The sequence below is a fragment of the Papio anubis genome, chromosome 10 (assembly GCF_008728515.1).
Source record: "Papio anubis isolate 15944 chromosome 10, Panubis1.0, whole genome shotgun sequence".
NCBI lineage: Eukaryota > Metazoa > Chordata > Mammalia > Primates > Cercopithecidae > Papio > Papio anubis.
In genome coordinates, this window is record NC_044985.1 from 3,609,159 (window position 1) to 3,635,838 (window position 26,680).

The 26,680-nt window shown below is 48.0% G+C and overlaps 1 protein-coding gene and 1 non-coding gene across 5 annotated transcripts in view; one reads left to right on the top strand and one right to left on the bottom strand.

Moving 5' to 3' along the window:
- Positions 1-4,040: 4,040 nt before the first annotated feature.
- LOC116269369 lies at positions 4,041-4,147 on the top strand. The gene has a single exon (XR_004176830.1). It is a non-coding gene; the product is annotated as a U6 spliceosomal RNA (small nuclear RNA).
- Positions 4,148-10,267: 6,120 nt separating this feature from the next.
- The window catches only part of GYPC (glycophorin C (Gerbich blood group)), a 40,811-nt gene continuing 24,398 nt past the window's right edge, over positions 10,268-26,680 (bottom strand). The window contains exons 2-5 of one of the 4 annotated variants that reach the window (XM_021923481.2): positions 18,533-18,610; positions 16,668-16,724; positions 13,130-13,186; positions 10,268-10,993 (exon numbers count right to left, since the gene is read on the bottom strand). In XM_021923481.2, the coding sequence (XP_021779173.2) occupies positions 10,797-10,993; positions 13,130-13,186; positions 16,668-16,724; positions 18,533-18,610 (389 nt within the window). In that variant the 3' untranslated portion in view covers positions 10,268-10,796. Of the gene's footprint in view, positions 10,994-13,129; positions 13,187-16,616; positions 16,725-18,532; positions 18,611-26,680 lie in introns of all 4 variants that reach the window. The other 3 variants (XM_021923479.2, XM_021923482.1, XM_009185090.1) reach the window with 3 other exon arrangements.

Genomic DNA, 26,680 nt, shown 5'->3' on the forward strand with positions numbered 1-26,680 from the left:
TAGTCAGAACTGATGTCTAATGCACTGTGTAGCCTCAGGAAAGCCCTTGCCCCATCTCTTAGCTGGGCCACATAACCTCTTCTGTGCCTTCTAGCAGCTGAGGGTCCTGGTTCTCTCCCATTTCACCAGTCAGTCCCACCCTAGTTGGCTTCCAGACACCCACGGCATGTTAGCAGTGCAGCTGGGCACAGGTCTGGAATCCCTCTCTGAAGGAAGGGCCTTGACTGTAGTTTGGGTGATAATCATGATGATTCACTTTTTCTCTTTTGGTTCTAAAGACCACCCCCTTGGGCGTGGGCTGGAAAATACTCTGTAATTTACAAGAGTGCCAATTCTTGGTGAGGCTCATCGAATTTTTAAAATTCTTTTTATTATATATTTTTGGTAGGGGATGTGGAAAAGTACTTGGTAGGAGAAAAGTATCTGAAACAATGACCCATAAAGACACCCACAAAGGTGTCTGATCCTGGAAGGCAAAGAGAAGAGGCACAGCCTGAAGCTGCCTCCTGTCTCGGCCTCTGAAGCGGGTGGGGTCTTGGAAAACTTCCTTGATTTTGATGGAACTACTTTTAGTGGTCTTAGCACCCTAGGTAATTACCCTTAATATGCAGGTGAAATTTTCCAATCTTTTCTGTGCTTTTTTGGCATGCTTGAGTTTATAGTGGGTATTATTGTGTATTTTACTGTTTTTCACTTGACATTATATCACAAGCATTTCCTCAACGTATTAAAAATTCTTTGGAACCTCATTTTCTTGCTGTAGAATATTTAATTGCAAGTCTGCATCATAATTCTCTTAACATTCCCCTAACGATGCAAATTTAAATAGTTCTGTATTTTTTCTATGGCAAATAGAGCTATTATAAGCCTTTTTTAAACGGAAATTTTGGTCCGTATTTCAACACATTGTTTTCAGGATAGACTTTCAGAAGTAGAATTTTTGGGTCAAAGAATACGAACATTTACGAGATTCTTGGCTCACTACCAAATGTATTGTCAGCGAGGTCATGCCCACGTTTCTATTCACCAGCCAGTGCGAGCCTAGTGACTTTGGGTAAGATTCTTCTAAATGATCTCTGCCCTAATTAATACGTTAAAATGCAGTACACACATGTACACCCATATTTACTACACATATATATGCACATACATGTATACATATATATAAGTGTATACATATATATCTACCTATCTTTATCGATATCTAAATCTATTCTATCTATCTATAGCTACGCCTCTGTAAAGAAAGTTGACCCTGGAACAATGTGAGGGTTGGGGGTGCCACCCCCATCCCAACACAGTCAGAAATACATGAATAAGTCTTTTGACTTCCCCAAAACTTAACTACTGATAGACTACTCTTGAGTAGAAGCCTTACCTATAACCTTAATCAATTGTTACATGTATCATAGTATATTCTCATAATAAACTAAGCTAGAGAAAAGAAAACATTACTAAGAAAATCATAAGGACTGGATGAGGTCCTTACTGCTTGCGCTTGTAATCCCAGCAACTTGGGAGGCTGAGGTGGGAGAGTGGCTTGAGCCCAGGAGTCCAAGGCTGCAGTGAGGTATGATTCTACAGCCTGGGCAACAGAGAGAGACTATGTCTCAAGAAAATTATAAAGAAAAAAAGAAAACCATAAGGAAGAGAAAATATATTTGATATATTTATCATTCATTAAGTGCAAGTAAATTGTCAGAAAGATCTTCATCTTCACGTTGAGTAGGCTGAGGAGGAGGAGGGGTTGGTCCTGCTTTCTCAGGGGTCTCAGGGGTGGCAGAGTGCAAGACAATCTGCATACGAGTGCACCTGCGCAGTTCAAATCCGTGTTGTTCAAGGGTCCGCGCTGTATATATACATGTATATACAAATATACATGTATATATTTGTATTTTTTGATCGGTAATGCAGCTGTACATTTTTTTCCTGTTAGAATCATTTTTCAATGGCAGGTGATTAATAGTGGGTGGAATAAACAAGCTACACAACTTCCTTCTACCTCCCTGGGGGGTAGCTGCAGTTAGCTGCCAAGAATTCCAATTCAGCTTTGCTATTTACAATCTTCAGCCTTGTTTTAAAAATCAAACATGTCTGTGAGGGGAAAATCTCTCTCCATATAAACAAACAAACAAAATCTTTCTGATAGTACATTTCAACAGGGTATTGAAAGGAATGAAAAATACTCATGGTAAAGAGCTTTCTTTACTTTTAGGCACCTCTGCATCTCACTACATTGGCTAATTATAAGTTTAAGGAAGAAGAAAGGAACAAGGTTTATCACCCCACCCCCCGGCCTTTTTTTTGTGCTTTTTTTTTTTTTTTTTTTTTTTTTTTTGAGACGTCTCACTGTGTCACTCAGGGTGGAGTGTAATGGCCCAATATTGGCTCCCTGTAACCTCTGCCTACTGGGTTCAAGCAATTCTCCTGCCTCAGCCTCCTGAGTAGCTGGGATTACAGACACGTGCCACCACACCTGGCTAATTTTTGTATTTTTAGTAGAGACAGAGTTTCACTATGTTGGCCAGTTTAGCCTCCAAATTCTGGCCTCAAGTGATCCCCCCACCTTGGCCTCCCAAAGTGCTGGGATTACAGGTGTGAGCCACTGCGCCCGGCCTATCACCCCTTTTTTACTAGTGAGGAACAAAGCTCCAAGAGGAGAAGCCACCTGACTCTGCTCCATGTCATCTCCCAGGAGCTTCCTTGTCTTATTCACCTAGTGACTATCAACTGCAAGACACCAACAGATTCATTCAACTGTCAGTGCACATGTGGTGTCCAGTAATTGCACAGGTACCTAGTATTGAATGGATGCCTAGTATTGCTCTGGTATCTAGTATTGCACAAATATCCAGTATTGCACAGGTGCCAGTATTGATCAGATGCTGGTATTGCACAACTTTACCCAGTATTACACAGGTACATGTTGCCCAGGTGCAGACATGCTAATGTTGGACAGCTGTCCGGTATTGCAAGGGTACCAGTATTGCTCAGGTGCCCAGTATAGAATAGGTGCTCAGTATTGCAGAGGGGCCAGTACTGCACAGGTATTCTGCATGGCACACGTGTTGATATTGCTCAGATGTTGGTGGTACACAGCTGTCCAGTACTGCTTAGATGCTAGTATTGCACAGGCGCCAGTATTGCCCAGGTGGCTAGTATTCCACAGCTAGTTGGCATTGCACAGGTGCCAAGTATGGAACAGATGTCAGCATTGCACAGGTATCCGGTACTTACAACTTACGTGAAGCCTGCTCCCTCTGGCATCTCCATGGGCTCATTTCTTAGGAAAATGAGAAAGTGGGACACAAGTCCCATAGTGGATTTTGTGACCTTGTCTGAAACCCTCCTGGGTATTTTGCCTGACTTCTAGCACAGCCTTTTTTTTGGTCTCATGTTCTCGCATGGGCGCAGGATGGCATTCCGAACCGAGAAGGGTGTCAGAGCTGAGCTGGGGAAGAGTAGTGAGCTTGGAATCCTCTATGTTTTCTTCCCTCCTGTGTCCCTCCCACCACACACTCCACACACATGCCTCGGCATCCCTTTCTGCTCTCCTGTCTCCGGATGAAGAGGGAAGGTGGTAGGCCTTCTCACTATTCTCCTTGCTTCCTCTCCACCTGGAGGGACGTACTTGGCAGAGAGCTTTCTAATACTCATCCCAAAGAAGAAAACTTGTAGGGTAGAATTTCTGACTCAGGTCAAAAGCCTGGGTGGAATAGCCTTCCCCTGGCCTCCCAGAGGCATAGAGGCCAGGCCTCATGGGGTAGCCCTTCTGAATCCTTTGCTTTCCTTTTCTCCCTGGGATCCTAGTTAGGTATCTTTTGCTGAGGAGGAGCTGCAGATGTGTCTCTGTGATACTTAAAAACTTGGTTTATTCCGTAGAGATTTTAGTTACAAAGGCAGATGGACGGTCTTCATCCACCAACCGAACAGGTCTGGTTTGATCTTTCACTCTAGGGGCTATTGTATTCTGTACACAAGGTGTTTCATAACCAATTCAGGGTCATATCGATTCACAATTGTGTTAAAAGAGGATTTTGGTGCTCACTTAGGCAGCACATATGCTAAAATTGGAATGATACAGAGAAGATTAGCATGGCCCCTGTCCACGGATAACATGCGCATTCATGAAGCGTTCCATATTTTTATAAAAAAGAAAAAAAAAGAGGATTTTGTCTCCATCCTGAGAGAGCTCTCATAAGGTGCTTTTCCCTGTTCGGGCCTCAGTAATTTCTAGGCTGTCTTCGTCCCCAGAGTACAACTTCTAATTCCTCTCAACATTGGGTGCAACGTGATTTGCAAATCTGACCATATCTCCTCCCACTTTCCTCCTGTAAAGGGCTCTTACCACCTTCAATTACGGCACAGTGGCCAGCCCCCTCATTACCTGGTTCTTTGCGGTCTCTGGGTCTGGAGTCATCCTCAGTTACTTCCATACATGCCTGAAGCTGCAGGAAGAACTGCATACTTGCAGGTTCCAATATCACCTCGATTTCTCTGCATTTGTCGTCTGCTCACCTAGATAGCTCCTTCAAAACCCGTCTCAGAATTCTCCCTCCAACAATCCTCCCTTGACTTCTCCTCAGTCCATTTCGTCCTCTATGATGGACCCCTTGCAGCTTGAACTATTTTGACACATCTCTTATTGCAGCCAGTGTCCTCCAGGGAGCCAGCAAGGCCTTGCTCAGCTCCAAGTCTCTGGCATTGCACCTCCTGTAGCGTCAATGCAGAGAACGTTTGTGTCCTGAATGAAAGAATTAGCGGTGTTATCTCTGCCTGAGAGCTGAGGTCTGGATGTCTACCATCCTTTCACCGTAACACCTCCATTTGTTACCTTAAGAAGACAATGTCCGTGTACTGCAGCTATGAACGAGATGGTCCTTCCCGAGCCAGGCGCGGTGGCTCACGCCTGTAATCCCAGCACTTTGGGAGGCCGAGATGGGCAAATCACCTGAGGTCAGGAGTTCAAGGCCAGCCTGGCCAACATGGTGAAACCCCTTCTCTACTAAAAATACAAAAAAATTAGCTGGGCGTGGTGGTGGGTGCCTGTAATCCCAGTTACTTGGGAAGCTGAGGCAGGAAAATTGCTTGAATCTGGGAGGCGGAGGTTGCCATGAACCGAGGTTGCATCATTGCACTCCAGCCTGGGCAATGAGAGCAAAACTCCATCTCAAAAAAAAAAAAAAAAAAAAAGGTCCTTCCCTAGAGAAAGGAGTGACCTGACTGACTTAGGGCATCTCAGTAAGCCCACAGGATGCTTTATCTTGAGAGAGCTGTATATAGAACTTGTTTCTAAGTACTTTTTGAGAGAGAAAAAATGATAATAATTTCAGCTACTTAAAAAATAAAAGGTGGCTAATGTAATGTATTTGGTTCTAAAACGACTAGGAGATCTGCATATCTTAACATCAGCTTTGGAGGTCTATAATGTTGGCAAGAGACCTCTTGATTACAGGATGATCTTAGAATAGAGGCTGGCGAACTCCACCCAACCTTCTTGCCAGGGCTCTGGATTTATGGATCCACCCATGAACCAAGACATTCTCGCAGCTGTATGCCTCTATGTGTTCCTGTCATAGCAAACCAATAAAAAAGACAAGCCTACAGTGAGATCTCTCATACACTGGCCAGAGGATGGAGAAGAAAAGTTTTCTACTTTTTTTTTTTGAGACGGAGTCTCGCTCTGTCACCCAGGCTGGAGTGCAGTGGCACAATCTCGACTCACTATGAGCCCTGTTATTTAGTGCATTGCGTTGTTCATTCAACATGTATTTATTGAGTACTCACAGGTACCAGGCATGATGTTAGGCAGTGCCTACCTTGTTGGCAGACAATTCTCCAAGGGTCTCTTGCATTTTTCACATCTGTTGAGTGAGGCAGGAACTGCACTGTGTTCTTGACTACGTTTTCCAGGCTGTTTGTGTGTTAAACAGACTTGGAAGACCAAATAGTAGCTCCATCCAGTGCAAAAGGCAGGCATTTTACTGCCCATTATGAGATTCTCATTTTCTTGGTTCAAGGTTTCTCTTCTGGAACTCAACCCACCATATGGATAAACGTCCTATGTAACTTGGAGATGTAACTTGGAGATGAGGAGATGTCATTCAAATATGCTGATGTCATACTGCTTGCTGGGCTGTACATGCCTTTGTCTCTGACCCAGGAATCTCATCTATGTCAGCATCTATGAAACTGGTGTAGGCCAAATTGCTCACTTAAAAGCAGGGCAAAACCTCAGACCCTTCACAGTTCTTGGCAAGCTTATATCCTCATTTAAATTACTATTCAAAACATGAAAATGCAAATATTTTGGCCATCATGTTACTGGTAAGGATCCTGGAGCACGGAAAATTAAGTAACTTCCTAGGTCACACAGAGCTAGTTAAGTGTCTGAGATAAGATTTTTGTCCAAGTCTGTCCAATTCCAGAGCCACTCTCTTTTCATAACATCGTGCTGACATGCTAAATTGCAAACATTAAAATGCCTGTAGTTCCACTTGTGGCACTGAGCCAGTTAAAATCCTGTTGGCCCCTAAATCATTCCCGTTGCTACGATGATAAAAATATTTAGGTAAAGAATGAAAACAATTGAGCAGCTTCTCTCCAGGGAGGACAAAAAGATAAAATCATGAAGGGGAGTTCCTTCCATTAAAAAAGAAGAGAAAATTCTCTTTAATATTTACGTAACAGTTGGCTCAAAGCCTTGACCTCCTGCTGCCTCTCCTGGGGAATGGATGAAATCCATCTCTCTCCAGGCAGGATGGGCCGAGTCATGTGAAACTCAGACTAAACAATGGGGCAGCTGGAGCAGCGGGTGAGCCCCAGGGTGGGGAGGCCTCCAGCTCCTCGGGCAGGGTCTGAGCCTTGCTAGACCTTTTGAAGCCCCTTTGTGAATTTCCATGGTGCATTTTTATCTTTTGTCTTGTTTAATTTGATCATTATCTTATCCGTATGATAGAGACTGACCTATTCCTTCAGTGACTCTTTATTACCTATGCAACAGAATCCAAATTTCTTAGCTTGGGACCAAAGCCGCTCTATGGTCAAGCCCTTATATACCGTGTAACTGGCCCAAGCCTCCCTTCCTCTCTAAAGCCTTTCCTAAGTCCATCTCACTCGCAAGTTGGAACTGATCTCTAATCTCCTTAGTGTTTTAAATTGATTTGTATCACTACTCTCTCAGCATCCATAATACTTTAGGGCTTATATACATTTACATGTTTATCTTCTCCCCTAAGCCATGGACCCCTGAAGGCAGAGGCTGCTATATTCAGCTATGTAATTCCAAAACTTACATGGTACCTAATAAATGTTTGTGGATTACAGCAGTATACTCAGACACACACACATATATATTACCTATCTGTCTCTGGATCTGAAATTTAATCACTAAATACTCTTAGTTTGGGAATGAGCACTTTGAAGAAGCACAAATCATCTAAGAAAGGTTGGTAGGGAAGCTTTGGCTTGATGTAATCTAGATGATCACTTTCCTTTTCATAAGAGTGGCCCAGGTGCAAGTGTCCTGGGTGCTGGAAGTGTGGATGAGGTGTGACCGGGCTGGCAGCACTTGCTATCTCTATAAGCTAATCGTCCCACCAAAAGCAGGCTCCACTGCATCATCTCTCCCCAGCACGAGGAGGGACCTCTCAACCAGGCCAGCTCTGACTGGGGATGGGGATGCTGGCAGAGGTGCCTAGGCCATCACTGTTCAGGGCCACTGGGTGGCAGAGACCTGGCTGAGGATTCTCTGATCCCAGCACTGGTGAGTCATGCCAGCATCCATGAGTCTTGATGCCACCTGCTCTGCTCCCTGGGGAGCTCCTGCTGACTCATCTCAACCTGCTGAAGGGAGGCCAGACAGGCCTGAGTTAAATGGCTCCTCTGCCATTAGCAGCTGTGAGACCTCCAGCAAAGCTCATTGACCCTTCTGAGCCTCAATTTCTACAGATCTAAAGGGAGGATAAGGATATCCACTTGCCAGGATTATTTCGAGGATTAAAGGAGGCTTATGTGCAAAGAAGCTGGGATTTTCTACAGACAGAGCTCTGTGCCTTTCCTTCTTCCTCCAGCCCTTCTCTGCCCCATCCCCTCTCTTCCTTTCCTCTCCTCTTTCTTCCTTCTTAACAGTTTTTTCTGACTCTTCGGTATGTGCAAATTTGTGCATTATTTACCGCAACCAACATTGGTTGCAGGCATGCTGCAGAATGACTTAGTGCATTGCTGGAGGAAGGATCAAAGATTTAAAAACCTGGTCCCTAATCTAAGAGAGCATTATTAATTGCCCACCAGTGTCCACTGGTGTGCACTCTCTCTGTGTGTGTGTGCGTTATCTCTTTAAGTTGTCCTGCTCTCTGGTGTGGCCGTCTGGCCTCTGCAGTTAGCCTGTGACAGCTCCCTCCTTGTGGCATCCGAGCTAAGCCACCTGGGACAGCCCAGCTCTGCAACTTCCGTGTCATCACTACTGCTACTGAGCCTGATTCTGGCTGGGTCTGGGGACCCAGTGGACTGGGAGCAGACTGTGTTTCAATTGTTTTCCAGGACACTGCAGGCAAAAGAGTGAGGATAAAAGGAGGTGAGGAAGGGGAGGTGAGTGGCCAGGGAGTCAAGCTTAGTATAGACAGCTCCTGGGCCCAGTGAGGGAGAAAGGAATGAGTTACCGTCATCCTTCCCCCACATAGGCACCTGCTGTCTAGGAGGCCTGGAGAGCCCCAGGTTCATCCTCTTCTAGAGACTTTTCACCCCAACGCATGTCTGTGTGTAGGTTCTGGTGCCTCCTCTGTGCTCACCGGACAGTGATCTGTGCTCCCAAACCTGGAAGATATGGGTGCTCAAAAACCTGAAATGGCATTGCCACAGGAAGGGATGTTAGAAACCGTTTACCTGAGTGTTTCCAAAATGTGCTCCGAGGACCACTTGTCCATGAGCTCCTAGCAGGTATCCTGTGGGCAAATGGGGTCTTTGGCTCAACACACCTGGGAAAGGTTGTGTCTACTGCTCCCCTCCCACCAGAGCCAGCATCCACACTGGGCCAGTGAAGATGCTGAGGAACCTGCGCTGCTTTCACTTTGCACGATACATCGTCTTCTAAACTGACTTGCGCATATTTGTTGGGACTGTTTATTGCCATCTTTGCCACGCTGCTGTTCTGAAGATCAGTGTTGGCCATGCAGATACAGTCAAGCCCTTTGTTTCATAGATGAAGGCCTGCGAGCTTGGGTCACCAGGGAAAGTTCTCACTTTTGGACCAGGCTTCTGCCGTCACTGCTTCTGTGAGCTCCCAGCTCATCTCCCCCACCACGGCCTCAGGACTGCCAGCTCCTCTGGCAGGTGGACCTCCCACTGAGCTCGCATCCCCATAATCCTCCCAGAGAGATCTTTGGGACCTTTCTGCCAACCCCCAGGTGGAGATGGTGCAGCCTCAAGAAGCCGCAGCCCCAGGGAGTACCTAGGTGACCCCAGCACCTGGCGTGCAGTCTTTAACCTCACAGCTGCTGGTCCTTGGAGTGACAGCTGAGCTGTTGGGAATCTTGGAAAAACTCGCCTGGAAGGGGTTGGTTAACCAGTTCATCTCTTTCTGTTACTCTGTTATTTTGAATTATGGCTACTCCTTAGGAAGTGTGCAGAAGTAGTGCAATGTGGAATGTTTGTTTACCACTGCACGCAGTTGTTGACGCTGGAAGATAGGGAGGTCTGAGCACTTGACCCTCAACGCTTGGAGTCAGGCACAACAGAGGTGCCATTATCAGCAACATTTCCACATAAGGGAGGAGAACACGGAGGCCAGAGGGGTCAACCAAGTTGTTCAAGGTCCTGGGACCAGGAAAGGGGAGCTGGGACCCAAAGCCAGGGAGTAGAGCTCTGCACCACCGGGTATCATGGTCACTGTGACTGGAAGGACGAGATTCACTCATATTTTTGGATCAGGTCCATTTGTTCTCATACTGCACCTTGGAAAATCAACACTTCAGCCGGTGCCCTGGCTGCTGGGACAGGCTATTTCTAGAGGGACATTGCACCCTTCCTTTTGTTTCATGCAGCTGGTGCTCCTGTAGGGAAAGGAAAGCTGCTCACTGTCCTTCCTCCCTTGGCAGGCTTGGGAGCCGCCTGTACTGGCTGTGCTCTCTGAGAACTGGCCCCGACAGGAGCCAGAAACGAACTGTCCAGGCCCCGTCAGAGAACATAACATTGCACAGGTGAAAAGCAAGCCCTGGGTGACGTTTATCTTTCCCCAGACAACTACGGTAATACTGTTGGACTCTGAATGCTCAGTTACATTTCAAATTTATTTCCAATCGTTTTGAGCTGGATCAATGGGAGACAAAGGTACCTTTTAGCTCCGGCACCTGCTGTTCCCCCCAAATGTCAAGGACTGACATTTGATGCCATTATCCCCAGTCAGCACACAGATGACTTATTTCCTTGCTTCCCCAGCCCCTGGGTACCCTGGCACCCCCTCTCCCTCAACAAGGACTTTCTTGCCAGTGAGCTGATACCGTCCTGCACTACCCAGGGGGCCCCGTGTGCCCAGATTTTCTCCCACCTCCGCGAAGCAAAGGGTGACCTCTGGGGTGGCCACCGCCTCCCTGGGTCCCTGGGAGAGGCCTCTTGCAGCGCGAGTCCTCCTCCGTTCCTCCCTGGGCAGGTACCTAGTGTTTCCAGGTGCTTATCTCGGGAAGGAGCAAGTGCTGTCTCTCTCTGCCTGGTGGTATCAGTAGGGGTGCTGCTGGGCGATGGGGTATGTTTTTCCCGATGGAGCTGGAGGAGGCATTCAGGGAAGTGAAGTCTGTTGTCCCTCAAATAAAGTACTCCTTTCTGCTATTGTCACCAGCATCTTGGAGGGCAGGGTCGCCCTGCAGGGCTGCATCTGCACTCTCAGCAAACTCCGTGCCCTTGGCCTCATTGGTGTGGTACGTGCCCTTGTGCCGGTACATGTAGTGCAGCAAGACGAAGAGGAGGCAGACTAGGACGATGACCACAACAGCAATCACGCCTGCAGGTGGGAAGAGGTGCAAGGGTCAGTCTGAGGCAGAGGCCCTGGGATCTGGGATGGGGGTCAAGACCCACAGGGGTTGTGTGAGGACAGATATGCTGCCACAACCAAAACAGGTGCTCCTTGATTTATGATGGGGGCCAGGTTCCTGTAAGCCCATAATAAGTTAAAAATACTGTAAACGAAAATTACATTTAATACTCCAAACCTACTGAGCATCAAAGCCTGGCCTAGCCTACCTTAAGCAGGCTCAGAACACTTACATTAATCTAAAGTTGTGCAAAATCATCTGACCCATATTTTATAATGTAGTGCATCATACTATATATTGCCAGCCTGGGAAATGGTCTAAGTTCAAAATTCAAAGTATGGTTCCTACTGAATGCGTTTGCGTTCATGCCATTGCAAACTCAAGAACTCATAAGTTGAATGATTGTACATCGGAGACAACTGTGCCAACGCCAGACAGGCCAGTTCATTCCTTCCCAATGCTTCACCAGCCTGTTGTGTGCTGGCCCTGTAACCTGTGCCTTCCTAAAATGATCCTCCTCTCCCCTTCTCTCGTCTCCTTCCTTCCCTCCCTCCTCTTTTTCTTCCCCACAATTCTGCTACTAAGCATTCTGCAGACAGTCTAGAATCATACCCCAGGACTGAACTTTGTTTGGATATTTTTAATTATAAAACCAGGAAAGTCCCAGAAAACAGGGCAGAGTTATTGCCTGTACACACTCTACAGGGAAAAAGATGGAGGGCTACAACTGTGCTTGGGACAGGTTGTATGGTTTGTGTTTTTCAATGGCCTGATGGCTGCTCCTCACCCTACCCTGCTCCCATTCCCTCCTGGGGAGTGAGGACTGCAGCCAATCTGCAGGAGGAGAGGACCACACACAAAGACTGGAAGGGGAGAGGCAACACAGAGGATGCAAGGTGCTGGCTATGTGTGGGTGGGAGCAGCCACCCCTCACTTCTGCTGGACCTAGAGGTTGGGGCACAGGTGTGAGGCGGCTGAGGAGGGGTCAGATCACTCAGGGCCTTGAGACTGATGGGGCAGCAGTCTCACGGGGCAGGGCTGTTTTGAGTTTGGGTATTTACTTTTAAATTGCAGAATAGGTCTCTGACTTTTCTTAGAATGCAGGTTTCTTTGGAGGCCTTGGGGAGGGACTGCTGAAGAACATGGAAAGTCTGCAACTGCTCTGAAGTCCCACCTTTATAGAACAATTTCCTAAACTTCCTACAGCCTTCAGGGGAACACTTGTGTCTGCATAATGTTAATAACACCATCTAATTAGCCGGGCATAGTGGCGGCGCCTGTAGTCCCAGCTACTCAGGAGGCTGAGGCAGGAGAATGGCGTGAACCCGGGAGGCGGAGCTTGCAGTGAGCCGAGATAGCACCACTGCACTCCAGCCTGGGGGACAGAGCGAGACTTTGTCTCAAAAAAAGAAAAAAAAAAAAAAAAAAGCTCAGTGGTGCAATGAATTGGAGAATGCCAGGGTACACAGAGTCCAACGGGTGTCTTTGACTGCTTGCTGCTGCTGCTTTTTCTTTCTTTTTAAATTGTACATGTTTCCTGAGTTATTAATAAACTGCTGAGAAGTGTGGATCTGAAAGAAGGTCACAGAGTGCACAGCACCTCCCAAACTTGATTGTTTTTGAAACATGGTTTGCAGTCACAGCCATGACCCACGGGGATCCACTTGCTCATGGTTCAAAGCAAGGCAAAGGCAGGCTCAAGTTTCCTTGAGGATGGAGGGTTGGGGTACATGGACCCAGGGCAGAAAATAATGTGCGATGAGGGAGATGGTGGAGAAGTCTAAGTAGCCTGGTCCATCTACCCTCATCCCACCTCCACCCTCAACCTCCCTCACCAAAGCTGCTGTCTCTCCAGCCCCTGAGTTCCTGTGAGTCAACAGCCCTGAGGAAGGATGATAAATATATATACAGATATGTACCATGTACGTATGTATGTATATTTACCCAGGACTAGACTCCTCCATTTCACATACAAAACCACCTCTGAAGGAGAGAAAAAATGGCCACAGCCACCCCTGCTCAAGTCCTTAGGTCAGTTTTACCTGGATGTTTTCACCAAGGCCCCCCACCCTGGCTGCTTGAAGGGCTCTGTGACGATAGCTCACCTGCAATGATGGCAATGTCCGTTGTGGTGAGGGCGTGGGTCACCCCTGGATAAGGCCCTGTGAACAGAGGACAAGAATCTAAGGTCAGACAGGAAGATTCTCCATGCCTAGCAGCATCTTGTCCCAAGCCGCATCCTTTGCTCAGGTGTGAGCAGCTCTGTGAATGGGACCGAGTAGACAGGACCAGTGTGGTGCACCCACCGAATCCTAGCAGGGGTGCACAGACCAGGAACCAGGTTCTGCCTGGTCTGGGATGGAACTCAGGGCACTCCAGGCCCATTCGAGTTCTCTGCTGTATGCCTGCACTGAGGGTGGTGCCTGCACCTGGTAGATGCTCAACAGTTATCTGTGGTGTGTATGAAGGCAGGGACTCTTGTTATGTATACAACAGAATGTTTGTGGAGTATCTGATGCTTACACCAGGGGTCTCAGTCCACTTTGTGTTGCTATAGCGGAATACTTGGGTAATTTATAAAGAATAGAGGTTTATTTGGCTCACAGTTCTAGTGGCTGGGAAGTCCAAATTGGGCAGCTGCATCTGGTAAGGGCCTCATACTGCTCCCCCTCGTGGCAAAAAGCAGAAGGGGAGCAGACATTTGCAAAGAGACCACAGGTGATACAGAAAGCAAGAGAGTTTAGAAAGCTGAATTTGGTTTTATAACAACCTGATCTCAGGTAACTAATCCAGTCTCATGACAGAAAGAACTCCCTTCCTTCCTCAAGGGAGTATAATCTATGCATGAGGGATCTGTCCCTATGACTCAAATATCTCCCACCAGGTCCCACCTCCCATCACTGCCACATTGGGAATCAAATTTCAACATGACGCTTTTGCAGGGTCAAACCACATCCAAACCATAGCATCAGGTGTTGCTTTAGCTGTCTTCTATCTACTGTATCATGCAGTCTTCACAGCCATCCTGTGAGGTGCCTGGTGGTGTTGGCCCATGTCACAGGAAAAAGAACACCAAGGCTCCAGGATGTGATGTGCCATGAATCACACAGCTGTTCCAGTGTCAGGTCCAGGGACTTAGCTGGTACTCTTGCCTCTGCAGTACACGTTCTCTCTTGGGGAAGCCCTTCCCAGAGCTCCTGTCTGAGGAGTCGTTCCTGAAGCCCCCTCATAGGTCTTTCTATTGACTCTCCTGTGGGAAGGACCACTGTATGACACTATCCAAGTTACTGTGTGCATTTTTTCACAGCTTAATGGCCTGGCCAAAGAGGGCTGGGATGTGTAGGACATTGGAGACTGCATGTTTCCTAGAGCTGCTGCACAGAATGCCGTATGTCTTCTGGGAGATGATTGTGAAGGAGGATTTATTGGATCTCAGAAATATCAGTGTTAACATAGGAAATCCCATGTTCCCATTACAATGGCTCTGCATAATAAAACAGAGAAGGATGCTTCATAATAGTCATTTCCACTCAGAAAATCACTTTAATTATAGTGCTGTGAGGTCATTCTCCCCAGTGCAGCTGCCAGATGCCTCTTTCTTATAAGAAACCAGCTGCTGGTGTCAGGAGTCATAGTGGGTAAGGAGAAAACAGACTCCTTGCTAGGGGTTCACACTAGGAAGCAGGTAGGCCTAGATAGGTGTGAAAGTGGGGAGGAAGGTAAAACAAGGCATCGAGTCAGCAAAGGGACCCAGTGAACACACCAGGAGTCAGGGCCAGGGGAGCCAGGAACCAGGTAGGGTGGAGGGTCCAGCATTCACAGTGCTTCTCAGTAGTAAGACCTGAAGCAGGACCATAGCAACTTCAAGTGGGTGCTGGACTCTATTATACAGTGTAAACAAGTGCAGCCTCCAATTTAGTATCTAGCACCTAGTAGGTACTCAATAAATGTTCACTGAATGCATAAGTAAATGCATGCATATATAAATAAATGGATTTAGTGGTGGGCTTCTAGACTTTTCTAATCACCAAGTACCTCAAAGTTCAGAAAGAAAGAATAACACCTTGCTTAAGTAGGCATAGATGGTTATTGAAGGTCAAATATCCAGAACTGCCCTCAGAAATTTTCCAGCATGTCTTTTGACAGTTTGTCCAACAGAAACAGGGTTAGAAGGGACTGTTATTTCCTGTTCCTTTAAAACAATTAATAATTGCCTACTAGGTGCCAGGTGCTGGTCTCAACATATAATGCATTTTAACTCAGTCCTTGCAACAGTTGCTAGAACCTTGCTTGGAGCTCCTCCATTCTAAAACCGTGAAAGCCCCAGGAAACAGGGCAGAGCTGGTTGCTCTATGTACACTATACAGGGGGAAAAGATGAGGCCATTAACTGTGCTTGGGACAGGTTGTGTGGTTTGTGTTTTTCAATGGCCTGATGGCTGCTCCTCACCCTACCCTGCTCCCATTCCCTCCTGGGGAGTGAGGACTGCAGCCAATCTGCAGGAGGAGCAGGACTTGGCCACACAAAGGACTGAAGTGGGAGAGGGTAATGCAGAAGATGACAAGGTGCTGGTTATGTGGGGGTGGGGGAGCAGTCACCCCTCACTTCTGCTGGGACTCCAGAGGGATGGGGAAGTACAGTGTGAGGCGGCTGAGGAGGGGTCAGATCACTCAGGGCCTTGAGAGTGATGGGGCAGCAGTCTCATAGGGCAGGGCTGTTTTGAGTTTGGGCATTTACTTTGAAGCTGCAGAACAAGCCTGTGTCTCTTCTTAGAATGCAGGTTTATTTGGAGGCCTTGGGGAGGGACTGCTGAAGAATATGGAAAGTCTGAAACTGCTCCCAAGTCCCACCTTTATAGAACAATTTCCTAAACTTCCTACAGCCTTCAGGGGAACACTTGTGTCTGCATAATGTTAATAATACCACCTAAGAAGAAAAACGCCCAGCAGTGCAATGAGTTGGAGAATGCCAGGGTACACAGAGTCCAACAGGTGTCTTTGGTTACTTCCTGCCGCTGCTTTTTCTTTCTTTTTAAATTGTAGATATTTCCTGAGTTATTAATAAGCTACTGAGAAGTGTGGATCTCAAGAAGGTCACAGAGCACACAGCACCTCCCAAACTTGGTTGTTCTCGTGACCCGTGGGGATCCACTTGCTCATGGTTCAAAGCAAGGCAAAGGCAGGCTCAAGTTTCCTTGAGGATGGAGAGTTGGGGGGCATGGACCCAGGGCAGAAAATAATGTGCGATGAGGGAGATGGTGGAGAAGTCTAAGTAGCCTGGTCCGTCTACCCTCATCCCACCTCCACCCTCAACCTCCCTCACCAAAACTGCTGTCTCTTCAGCCCCTGAGTTCCTGTGAGTCAATAGCCGTGAGGAAGGCTGATAAATATATACACAGATATGTATGATGTACATATGTATATATATTCACCCAGGGCTAGACTCCTCCATTTCACATTCAAAACCACCTCCTAAGGAGAGGAAAAATGGCCACAGCCACCCCTGCCCAAGTCCTTAGGTCAGTTCTCCCTGGATGTTTTCACCAAGGTGCCCCACCCTGGCTGCTTGAAGGGCTCTGTGATGACAGCTCACCTGCAGTGATAGAAGTGTACATTGTGGTGGGGCTGTGCGATGAGAGCTCACCGTCAATGGTGGTAATGTCCATTGTGGTGGAGGCGGAGGTCACCCCTGGATCAGGCCCTGTGAACAGAGGACAAGAATCTGAGGTCAGACAGGAGAACTCTCCATGCCTAGCAGCACCTTGGCCCAAGCTGCATCCTTTGTTCAGGTGTGAGCAGCTCTGTGAATGGGCCCAAGTGGACAGGAGCAGTGTGGTGCAACCAATGACTCTTAGCAGGGGTGCACAGCCCAGGAACCAGGTTCTGGTTGGTCACTGACTGGGATGGAACTGTTTGAACCTGAATCACCAGGTCACTCCAGGCCCATTTGAGTTCTCTGCTGTATGCCTGCACTGAGGGTGGTGCCTCCACCTGGTAGATGCTCAACAGTTATCTGTGGTGTGTATGAAGGCAGGGACTGTTGTTGTGTTTGTGACAGAACGTTTGTGGAGTATCTGATGCTTACACCAGTGTCTGAGTCCATTTTGTGATGCTATATCTGAATTCTTGGGTAATTTATAAAGAAGAGAGGTTTATTTGGCTCACAGTTCTAGTGGCTGGGAAGTCCAAATTGGGCAGCTGCATCTGTTGAGGGCCTCATACTGCTCCCTAGTGGCAAAAGCCCAGACATTGTCAGAACCACAAGGTGATATAAAAAGCAAGAGAGTTTACAAAGGTGAATTTGCTTTTATAATAACCTGCTCTCAGGTAACCTATCCAGTCTCGTGACAGAAGGAACTCCCTCCCTCCCTCAAAGGGCTATTAGTCTATGCATGAGGGATTGGTCTTGATGACCCAAATATCTCCCACCAGGTCCCACCTCCCATCACTGCCACATTGGGAATCAAATTTCAACATGAGCTTTTGCAGGGTCAAACCACATCCAAACCATAGCACCAGGTGTTGCTGTCTTCTATCTACTGTATCATGCAGTCTTCACAGCCATCCTATGAGGTGCCTGGTGTTGTTGGCCCATGTCACAGGAAGAACACCAAGGCTCAGAGATGTGATGTGCCCATGATCACACAGCTCATCCAGTGTCAGGTCAGGACTTAGCCAGTGCTCTTGCCTCTGGAGTACCGTTCTGTCTTGGAGAAGCCCTTCCCGGGGCTCCTGTCTGAGGAGTCATTCCTGAAGCCCTCCCTTAGGTCTTTCCATTGACTGTCCTGTGGGAAGGACCAGTCTATGACACTATCCCAGTTACTGTGTGCGTTTTTTCACAGCTTAATGGCCCTGTAGAGAGGGCTGGGATGTGCCAGGACCATGGAGGCCACATAGCTTTCCTAGAGTTGCTGCACAGAATGCCTTCTTTCCTCTGGGAGATGACTGTGAAGAAGGATTTGTTGGATCACAGGAATATCAGTGTTAACAGAGGAAATCCCATGTTCCCATTACAATGGCTCTGCATAATAAGACAGAGAAGGATGCTTCATAATAGTCATTTCCACTCAGAAAATCACTTTAATTATAGTGTTTTGAGGTCATTCTCCCCAGTGCAGCTGCCTGATGCCTTCTTTTCCTTTCCTTTCCTTTCTTTCCTTTCCTTTCCTTTCCTTTCCTTTCCTTTCCTTTCCTTTCCTTTCCTTCTCTCTCTCTCTTCTTTTCCTTCCTTCCTTCCTTCCTTCCTTCCTTCCTTCCTTCCTTCCTTCCTTCCTTCCTTCCTTCCTGTCTTCTTTTCTTTCTTTCCTTCTTTTTTTTCACTCTCTTATAAGAAAGCAGCTGCTGGTGTCAGGAGTCATAGTGGGTGAGGGGAAAACAGACTTCCCAGCTAGGGGTCCACAGCGGAGGCAGGTGGGCCAAGCTAGGGGTGTCGGGGCCAGCAAGGAGCTTAGAGGTGGGGAAGAAGATAATACAAGGCATCAAGTCAGCAAAGGGACCCAGTGAACTCACCAGGAGTCAGGACCTGGGGAGCCAGGAACCAGGTAGGGTGGAGGGTCCAGCATTCACAGTGCTTCTCAGTAGCAAGACCTGAAGCAGGACCATAGCAAGTTCAGGTGGGTGCTGGACTTTATTATACAGTGTGAACAAGTGCAGCCTCCAATTTAGTATGTAATAGGTAGTAGGTATCAGTAAATATTTACTGAATGCATGAGTAAATGTATGCATATATAAATGAATGGATTCAGTGGTGGGGTTCTAGACTTTTCCAATCACCAAGCACCTCAAAGTTCAGAAAGAAAGAATAACACCTTGCTTAAGTAGGCAGGGATGGTTACAGAAGGTCAAATACCCAGAAATGCCCTCAGAAATTTTCCGGTGAAGACAGCATTTCTTATGATAGTTTGTCCAACCGAATCAGGGTTAGAAGAGACTGTTATTTCCTCTTCCTTTAAAACAAGTAATACTTTCATACTAAGTGCCAGGTTCTGCTCTCAACATTTAATGTATTTTAACTCAGTCCTTCCAACAGTTCCAATCCATAGGAGTTATTATTAGCCCCATTTTACAGATTTGGCAGTTGAGTCCCAGAAAAGTGTTATTCTCCCCGGCTTGTACAGCTACCTTGAGAGTCAGAAGTCTGTGATTTGAAGCCCTGGCAGCTTTGAGTCAGTGTGTTTTGTCTTGTAGCACACTGCCAAGTGGAGAGCCTTGGTAAGCTGCTCTCTATTTGGCTTGAACGACTTGGGGTGCATTTCTTGGCTTGTTGTTAGGGACCGTGTACCTACATCTGTATACTGGGAGACTATACACACTTTCAGCAGGCCAGCCAGGCTGGGGGATGGGTGGGGCCTGAGACCTCCGGGGCATTGCCACTTGGGCCTCCCAATGTGGGCTCCCTCCATGCTCATGCCCACTGAGGAGCATGGTGGGCAGGGAAGTCCCTCAGCTGGAACTACTCCCTCCATTCCCCATGACCTCCAAGTGTGTGGAGCTTGATTTACACATGTCTCCCGATGTGACAGACTCCAGGGAAGCGGCACTTTAGCCTGACCAGAGCTGCCCTATAGTAGTAGATCATCGTCAGCATAGAGAGGAAGCTCGAGGCTGTCTGGGAAGGTGCAGATGCTGTGAGACAGTGGTTCTCAAAGCATAGTCTCTGAACACACAGCATCCTCTGGGAGCCTGTTAGAAATAGAAATTCTCAGGCCCCAGCCCAGACCTACTGAAGAAAAACACTAGGACTGGGTCCCAGTAATTACTGTAGTAGATTCTGACGCATGCTGTAGGCTGGAGAGTGCTGGTGTAAGGAGGGCTTCCGGAAGCGGTGACATCAGGCTTGGTCCTTTAAGGACAAATAGGACTTTGCTGCACAAAGCATATAAGCATTCCAGGCAGAGAGTTCAGCATCTAAGGCAGCTCTCCCCACTTCTCAGCTTTCTCCCCAGTGTCTGCTTGCCATCCACGGCTCCAAGGCTCCGGAAGCTTCTGGAGATGGCGGGGTGAGAGTCCCCCTCGGCGCACTCCCTTGCCCTGTGCTCATTTAGCTAGCATCAGTGATATCAGATCTTTGGAGAAGGCTGGCTGAGTGAGCTCAGGCCCTGCCCAGAAAGTAGGTGGTTGTCTGCATCCAGCTTAAGGGGCCTGGAATGAAAGCCTGCCCCTTGCTGGAGCTGAGGGATGCTTCTGAGGTTGGAATTAGGTTCATGCTGAGCCCAGCAACTAGGATGAGGGTGATCTGCAGGCAGCCTTGGGGGTGCGTTTATGGCAGAGTAAGGTGTTAATTACGGCCAAGCTTGGGTCTGGTATCAGAAATAGACAATTACCCAGCACAGCGATTGGACAGACATGAGAGGACCCATTTTTTGGAAAGACCCAAGCATCCTACTTTTTTTCTTCCGAGCCCTTCTCCAGGTTGCAAGGTCCCCTGCTGCCCCCTGCAACACCCCCGCCAGACAGGAAGCTCCACACCTTCGGGCTTGTGTTGCTCACAACTCTATATTCAGCTTTGTACTGGGTGCCTGGCACTGAATGACAACTGCTGAACGTTTGAAAGCCTTCTGGGGAACCACGAACCAACTAAACTGCAGCCTTCACTATGCTCATCTTTGTAGAGCTGGGAATGGGTTTTCATCCAGAGAATTTGCCATTGGCTGCAGTCATCCCTACAACTCTCTATGTCCTCAGGATGTCAGCTGTCTATTCTCTGGCGGAAGGCAGCCACCCCTGGAGGCAGCGGGGCACACAGGCACAACCCTGCAGTGCGGGCAGTGCTCTGTGCTTCAGTTGGCAGCTTGAGTGCAGCTATTGGGGTGAAGGACCTCAGCTGCAATGGATTCTCAGGGGGCAGTGTTTTTCCAATGTGGATGGAGAGCAGGGGTCAGGTGCTAGCCCTGAGGATGGAAGTCATGCTCCTCTGTTGCCACCAAGAGCCTCTCTTCTCTTTCATTTTCAGATGACACTGTGCTAAAAAGTTATTGTTTTTCCCGCATGGGCTGGTCTTTACATTTCCGTACCCAACTCCCACGGCTCCCCTCTGCCATAGGCGTTGTTGAAGGAGTTCCCCACTTCCTGTCTTCCACTGTCCATCTGGTCCAGCAAAGAAAGAAGAATTCAGGCACAGGGTGAGGGCTTGAAGGAGGGGAGTGAGAGTGAGGATGGCTTCAGACTAGAACCCCCAAGTGTTCTGGGAGGAGGAAGATGATCTCAGCCTCAACATCATGACAGGAAATGTAGGGTTTTCATGGGGGACTTGGAGACTTTCTGCAATAACTTTGTTGGTGACAGTGATGAAGCAGCAATGGCAGCGTCGACTGCTTGACAGTTGGCCAGGTGCTGTGCCAGTTTCCCAGAGTGTTCAATTGAGAGGAACTTACGGGCCTGGTTAGAAAAGTCAATTTATCAGGCCGGGTGCAGTGACTCACGCCTGTAATCCCAACTTTGGGAGGCTGAGGTGGGTGGAACACCTTAGGTCAGGAGTTCAAGGCCAGCCTGACCAACATGGTGAAACCCCGTCTCTACTAAAAATACAAAAATTAGTTGGGCATGGTGGTGGGTGCCTGCAATCCCAGCTACTCTGGAGGCTAAGGCAGGAGAATCACTTGAACCTGGGAGGTCAAGGTTGTAGGGAGCTGAGATCACAACATTGCACTCCAGCCTGGGCGACAGAGCGAGAATCCCTCTCAAAAAAAAAAAAAAAGAAAAGAAAAGTCAATTTACCAAGCACTCTGAAGCAGCAAGGCTTTGTGCAAGTCTGATTTGGGGTTCAAGAGCTGGACAGCTATGGGGGAAGGAACAGTAACCTTTAGGGGCGTGGAAAGTGCTTCGCAGCTAGCAGTGTGGTTTTTCTTCCTGCTCTGGATTCCTCAGCGTCCTTGCACAAGTGAAGTAGAAATCAGATGACAGTTGAAGTACATGAACTAACTCTTCTTTTTGGTAGGAAAGGTCAAATGCATTTACTTGCCCTTGATGGCTGGCTATTATTGCTTCTGCAAAAGATGCAGTGTACAGGCTCTAGGGTCTCAGAGTAAAGTGCCCCCAAGAAACAAATAAATAGCTTATTACCCATCCATCCATTTCTCCTAGAAGCCAGTCGGTGTTGGCTGAGCAGTTAGCATTTATTCAGCCCTAGAGTTGCAGGGAAGAGGAGAACATGGTGTGTGTCCCCAGGAAGCATATGACTTGGCTGGGGAGGTGCAAAAGTCAGATTGCCCACAGTCTCTGTGTGATGAAGCATCAAAATGAGCATTGACGAGATGCTCGGGAGACTTGTGGAGACACAACCGTGACACTGAGCCCCAGGACTCTAGGATTCTATGGCATTGGGGGTGCTCATAATTGTGCTGGTTCATTCTTTCCTTCAGCAAACCTTTTGTAGCACCTCCTACACTCCAGCCATATGCTCTATCATTAAGGCCAAGCCCCTGCTGTCAGGAGCACGCTGTGTAACCGACAAGGACAAGTGCATGTGGGTAAGTTGGGAAAAGGTTGCTCTCTGTTGGAGCCCACAGATCTTCAGTGTCCTCAGGAAAGGCTTCCTGGAAGAGGTGGCCCCAAGTCTGTCCTGAGATGGCGGGTGGGCAATGCCAGTGTGGTAGTGGGCATGGTGGTGGGAGAGATACATGAAGGGAAAGCCGTGATGATAGAGTGGTCAGTAAGTTTCTGGGTTGGGTGGAGAGCCTTCCTGGATGCCTGATCACCATGGGCTCCAGGGACTTGCTGGATGTATGCTATGAGATCTTCAATCTGCCTTCACTCTCAGGCATGGCCACCCTTCCCATCTGTGCAGAAAGCACATGTGTATTCATCTGGTCTTGCCGATGGAATACACAGGTGAGGTTGATGTGAACTTGACCTGCCTGTTCAGAACGTGTCTGAAAGTCTCAAGGTCAATGTGATTGCCCTGAAGGTCCATATGGGTGACCTTACAAACAGTCCCCCAACAATCCCCAGGGCTGCCAAGGTGCTGTGCAATTTAGCTGTACTGCTTTGACACCCTATATAAGACTATCAGCAGTGCTTTCCTCCTCCTAAACCTAATCCGGTCTCATCTGTGGCTACGGTACCAAAACACCACATGGATGACAGGATTGGACCCATGCAGGCTGCACGGCACCATCTGGATGGAAGTGTGGAGGCCTGCAAGGGTGGGTATGGAGGAGACGTGGCCTCTCTGCCCCGGAGAAGACAATCATTCCCATGTCAGTAAACTGGGATGAAGCAGAGGCTCAACACTCAGAAGGCAGAGTCAGCAAAGGACATCTGCTCCTTACGCACATCTTGGAGTCTTGCTGCGGAACTTTTCCTACCTAGTCATTTGCTTTTGGGATGTGCTCCCAGGAGGAGAACTGGAAAGCAAGTGAGGCCGCCGTGACTTAGAACTTGAACTGTCTGGTTCCAGGGTTTTCTCTGTATAGATTCCTTGTTATTCCCCCTGAGCCTTAAAAAAAATTTAAACACAACCTTACTTCAACACCATAACCAATCTGCCTCAGTTGAGCTACAATATCTAAGTAAAAGGAAAGAGTTTTTTCTTCATTGTGAGGAGACGATATGAAAAAGCGGAACCATCGACTCCTAAGTCCAGGATGCTGACAACAGCAGAAATCAGCAAGGCACCCTGAAGGAGGAAGAATCTGGGGATAAAAGCCTGGCTGAGCAAGGTGGAGTTACCCTTGTCCACCACTGGGGAGAGGAACTTGTCAGCTGTGGATGGTGCAGCATTTGTAATTTATCAGGAAAGCAGCAAATATCCTTTTTTTTTTTTTTTTTTGAGACAGAATCTCGCTCTGTCACCCAGGCTGGAGTGCAATGGCGCAACCTCCACCCACCAGGTTCAAGTGGTGGGTTCTCCACTTGAACTCAGCCTCCCGAGTAGCTGGGATGACAGGCACCTGCCACCATGTCTGTCTAATTTTTGTATTTTCAGTAGAGATGGGTTTTTCGCCATGTTGGCCAGGCTGGTCTCCAACTCCTGACTTCACATGATCCGCCCGCCTTGGCCTCCCAAAGTGCTGGGATTACAGGCGTGAGCCACCTCACCTGGTCACAAATATCTTTCTTTACTCATGGCATAGATTGAGGGAAAGCAGAACCACAATTTCCCCAGCCTGACCCCCAGCAGACACTCCCTGCTGGAAGATTTCTAGGGAAATCAAATTTGAAAGAGGCAGGAAGAGTGGGGAGGAGGCGATTCTAGTGGCTCTTATGTCTGGGAAGTTCCTGGGCCTCGGTCAGCATCTGGCTGCTGGAGATGGGTAGGGACTGGAGTGGGTGTCTGGGGTCAGCAGGCAACTGAAGAAGCTCAGGCTTAAGACAATGCCCAGATTGCTGAAAGGAGCCTGGAAGCAGAAAGCTGCCCTAAACAGTTGGCGGCTTCAGCACACTAGAAGGGCAGCCCCCGCCATGTAACCTCTGACTTGCCCCTGCATCTGCATCACGCTGAGGGATCTTCACAGCGGAAAGAGAACAGAGTCCTTAAGAGGGAACTGAAGCTGAGGGGAGAAGCGGGACATGCCGTCTGAGAGTGAGTCAGCATCCAGGCTCGCAAGAACCCCACCCTGACAGAGATGGGGACTGGGCACAGTGGAGGACTCTGAGAATCTATTCCTTCTGCCTGTCCCCTGCCTGCCCCCACACCTGGTGCTGGGTTTGGGGATTTGGGGCCCTTGTGCCAGGGTCTGGTCCATGCATATGCCCTTCTGCTCTACAGCTCCTGAGACTGCAGTCTTTTTGGCCTTGTTGTTGGAAAATTAAGCACGTGTTCCCAGCTGATCCACCTACTAGACCACTGCTGATTGATTTAAGGATAGCTGAGCTCCAGTGAGGCAGCAGGGAAATGCTTCTCCAAAAACAGGTGTTTGGGGCACCAAAATGGCAAAGGAAATGGCTGTGTGCAGATGTCCTGAGGAGCCAGGAAGGCCCGTGTATCCCAGTCAGCGTTTGTTTGACTTGCCAGCTCCAAGCTCCACCAGAGGTGGCTGGAGTGCAGAATACCCTGGACACACCAATTTCCAGCCTCAGCTCCATCCACACACCTCCCTGAGGAGAGTGAGGGTGTGTAATCCTGCACACCGTGCTCCTGGGCCCACCCATCTGCCAGGCTCAGGGCCAGGCATCTGGCCACCCTGCTGTGAAGTCAGCACACTTGCCAGGCATGGCACAGACAGGTGAGGGATGAGGGAGTGGCGCCTCAGTGGCGACACTCATGGCCAGACTATTTTGAGGAACGCTATGTAGCTTTTCTTTTTCTTTCTTTTCCTTTCCCTTTCCCTTTTCCTTTTCCTTTATTATTATTATTATTTTTTTTTGGCGAAGTTTTTGCTCTGTTGCCCAGGTTGGAGTGCAATGGCGCAATCTCATCTCACTGCAAACCATGGTTTCTTCACATGTAAAACCCGGTGGCACAACCATGTAGCCTCCTTGTAAGCTAGTTTGTGGTACACAGTGCCTGACATAGGTCAAGCTATTTGAACATTAATTATTCTGATCGTCAATATGTCAAAATGGGATTCCTAGAAACAAGTACCTTCAATACTCTGGTACACTATTTGGCATATGTATCACCCTGAGAATCAAGCGATCCACTTCTAGGAATTGATCCTAGAGAAACAATCTGGATCAGGAACAAAAGTCTTGGCTCAGGAAAGTAGATTGCAATGCAGTCTAAAATGAAAAATTAAAGAGAGAGAACAAGCTAAATGTTCCATATTTGGCCATTGGTTATGTAAATTACGATACCCGCATATGACCCAGTATTATGCAGTTAGGGAAGGGGTGTGCATGAACTTAGTGACAGGAGGAAATGCTTAGGGTATGACGTTAAGTGAAGAAAACAAGACCCTCTAAATAGAAATGATGAGAACTATTCCACAAAAGTCTTAAGACAAAGGAATGAAAGGAAATACACGTCAAACGTTAAGTACTGGCTTTTAAGTAGTAGATGGGTTAGGAGTGGTTTAGTTTTCTTCTAATATATGGCTGTCTGTGTTTTCCAAAAGTCATCTACAAAAAACATGTGTTACTTTTACAGTGAAGAAATGGGGATGGATCTTCAGAACTGGTTATTGTCTTGCAGAATCTTCAAAGTCACCGACTAGAAGGTCTGTCAAGGTCCTTTCCCGCCGCCCTGACCTGCCTGCCTTGCTCCAGGTTCCTGCTGGGTGCCTGCACCTGCTTGGCAGTGTCTCCTGCGAGCTGGCATCAGGCTGTGGTTGGATAGCAGGACCATGGCCACCTTCTCTGAATGGCCCTCTGAGTCTTGTGTCCACACATCCTTTGCCTAACCTGGTCAGGACATGCTCCAAGTAGCCGTTTCATTTCCAAGAAAGACATGTATGTTGTGGAAAAGGAGTGCATTCAGTGACCACAGCTCCTCCCACCCTTTCCCTGGGCTGCAATTGCAGGTTGAGAAATGTGGGCTGTGGCTTCAGTCCATGGTTCACCCCCAGTCCCTTGCTTCTGCAGGTGGAAATGAAGGGAAGTTCTGACCTCTCAGGGAGCAGGTCAGAGGCTGGGCATTTGGAGTCACAGCGCTGCTGGCCACAGACTTTGCTTCTCGAGCTGTCTGAGTTTGTTATTGGTGTGCTACTGAGCTGTCCTTTCAGGGTTCACCAGTGTGAACAGTTTCCTAGAGACACTGGAAAGGTTCCTCTCACTCCC